This window comes from Mycetomoellerius zeteki, unplaced genomic scaffold (genome assembly GCF_001594055.1).
Source record: "Mycetomoellerius zeteki isolate Tzet28-1 unplaced genomic scaffold, Tzet1.0 scaffold191, whole genome shotgun sequence".
Classification (NCBI taxonomy): domain Eukaryota; kingdom Metazoa; phylum Arthropoda; class Insecta; order Hymenoptera; family Formicidae; genus Mycetomoellerius; species Mycetomoellerius zeteki.
Window position 1 is genome coordinate 874,324 of NW_017256866.1, and position 2,070 is coordinate 876,393.

At 46.6% G+C, this 2,070-nt stretch overlaps 1 protein-coding gene across 1 annotated transcript; it reads right to left on the reverse strand.

Annotated features, from left to right (window-relative positions):
* Nucleotides 1–434: 434 nt before the first annotated feature.
* Ktl (BTB/POZ domain-containing protein Ktl) lies at nt 435–2,070 on the reverse strand. Its single transcript, XM_018446949.1, has one exon. The coding sequence runs from the start codon at nt 1,412–1,414 to the stop codon at nt 719–721; it is 696 nt and encodes a 231-aa protein (XP_018302451.1). The 5' UTR covers nt 1,415–2,070; the 3' UTR covers nt 435–718.

The following is a 2,070-nucleotide window of genomic DNA, read 5'->3' on the forward strand; positions in this document are numbered from 1 at the left end:
AAATTCGATGCTCGACGTTGACTTGTCGTTCATAATTCTCTATGTTGCATCTTGATTCAAACAAATTCGTAAGTTCCCGAGATGGTCACGCTCGACAAGTTCACAATTCTCTTTAATACAGAAATCCAATTTCTCGTTACTTCAGCGCTGTCAATGATTTAGACGAGGGTTCTATCGAAAGACGACAGTTTTCGGATATCTATCTTCGTCGTGTCTTATCCATTTTTCTTCATTCCGATGAAAGAAATGATTAAAGTGAGAAAAACGTTTCAAGATATAATATTTCAGAAGACGATGTTAGTATTCTCGAACGTCAAAGTATTCCAAATTCCTTTTATGTCAAAGTTGATTGATGGTAGTAATGACTTTAAGAAATTTTCTTACAAGACAAAATTAATTAAGAACTTCGCGAAATACGATTGTCCGACGCTTTCGTACGAACTCCTGTTAAACTTGATATTGCATATCAACTTCATTATGTATCATAAAGCATACTGTAAACGAGAGTTCCGTATTGTATTATTCGCTCGCATGTTATACACACGTGTTTTCGCGAATGTTTCCACTTCTGTTTGAACTGTTTCGAATAACTGAAGAAGTCCTTTTTCGCAGCAGCTGCAACCGCAGCCTCGTACTTTTGCAAAATATGAGCCGTCAACGATGTTTAGCCAAAGTACTCGCTTGCGAAACTCTTTAATCGCGCACGAAAACGAACTCGTTATAATGATTCCAACGATTCTCTTCGGAATCCACTCCGGGTTTCAGTTGCTCGGAGTTGCTCCCGGCGGTGACTGAAACCCTGCTCCTGCAGCATATCGAAAGCCTGTTCGATGACGCTGTGTTTCAGGAAAAAGCGTGATGTGTAACGATCGGACATGCCATGATCAGGATCGCGACTTTCGTTCAGTGTTTCGCCAAAAACGTCCCGGCAGAGTGCCACGCGGCCGCACACGAGGATCCTCGAGAGCTTGCGAAACTTGACGTCGGCCAGACCCTCGCGACCAAAAGCAAAGCTGCCCCGATAGCCGATGGTGATGTATCCTGGTACGCGTTTACCAATTGCGCCGCCAATTTGTCCGCTGGCATCTGTATTCTCCAAAATTGCCTTCTCTAAACCAGACAGACCGTAGAAATTTGCCTCCTGTTTGAGTCTCTCACGTTCACGAAAGCCCTCGGGTAAAACGAGCGCCTGATTGCGCAGAAAGTCCAATACATAACGGAAGAGTACGCCGTCGCGATCCAGAAAATATTTGCCTTTGGCGTCCTTTTCCACGGTGGATTTGCCAGTGAAGAGTGCCGCTAGGTGCGAATCGCTCTCGCGAGTCAGTGTAGTCAAAGCAGTGGTGTAGAAGACGCCGCCCACGTTCAACTCTACCACGCTTGGCATCGTTTCCTGTTGCTCCTGGTCCCCCATGCTGCGATTGGAGTGACGTAAGAGAGAGAGAGAGAGAGAGAGAGAGAGTGTGTGTGTGTGTGTGTGAGAGAAAGAGAAAGATAGTAGCAGCTGGTCGCGTGGACCGATGAAGTATGAACTTATCGACGTTGATGGAATAACCACAAACGGAAGACTCACAGCTGAGATATTCTCAGGGAGATTAAAGATGATAAAGGATCACGACACAGAACTGCACTTTGCTTAGTGAAACGCTACGCGACACTCGCGCAGGACGAGAGGCAAGAAGATCACAGGTCGACGACCTAGGAAATCCCAGAGTCGATCGTGACACGCTATCACAGAAGAAGATTGCTCTTCAGGATTTGAACTGATGACGTGGAACAGATTGCTTCTAGAACCAGGTCGTATTCGCACGTGACGACACTTTCGATGATACTTGCTGAAAAGCCGGGCAGATTCTCGTCTCGCTCCGATATGTTATTATTCCATTCACACACGAATTAATATTTGGTTACTCGCAGAAGCGATGGTAACGACGAGGAGCGACAGACTGCGCCACGTCGATGCGACGACGAAGACCGAGCTTGACTCGCTCGGGTCTCTCGGCTGCGCGCTTCCTCGCCTAGATGGTTGGCGCGCGCATCAAGAATGTCAGGATGTACTCTCCACTCGGT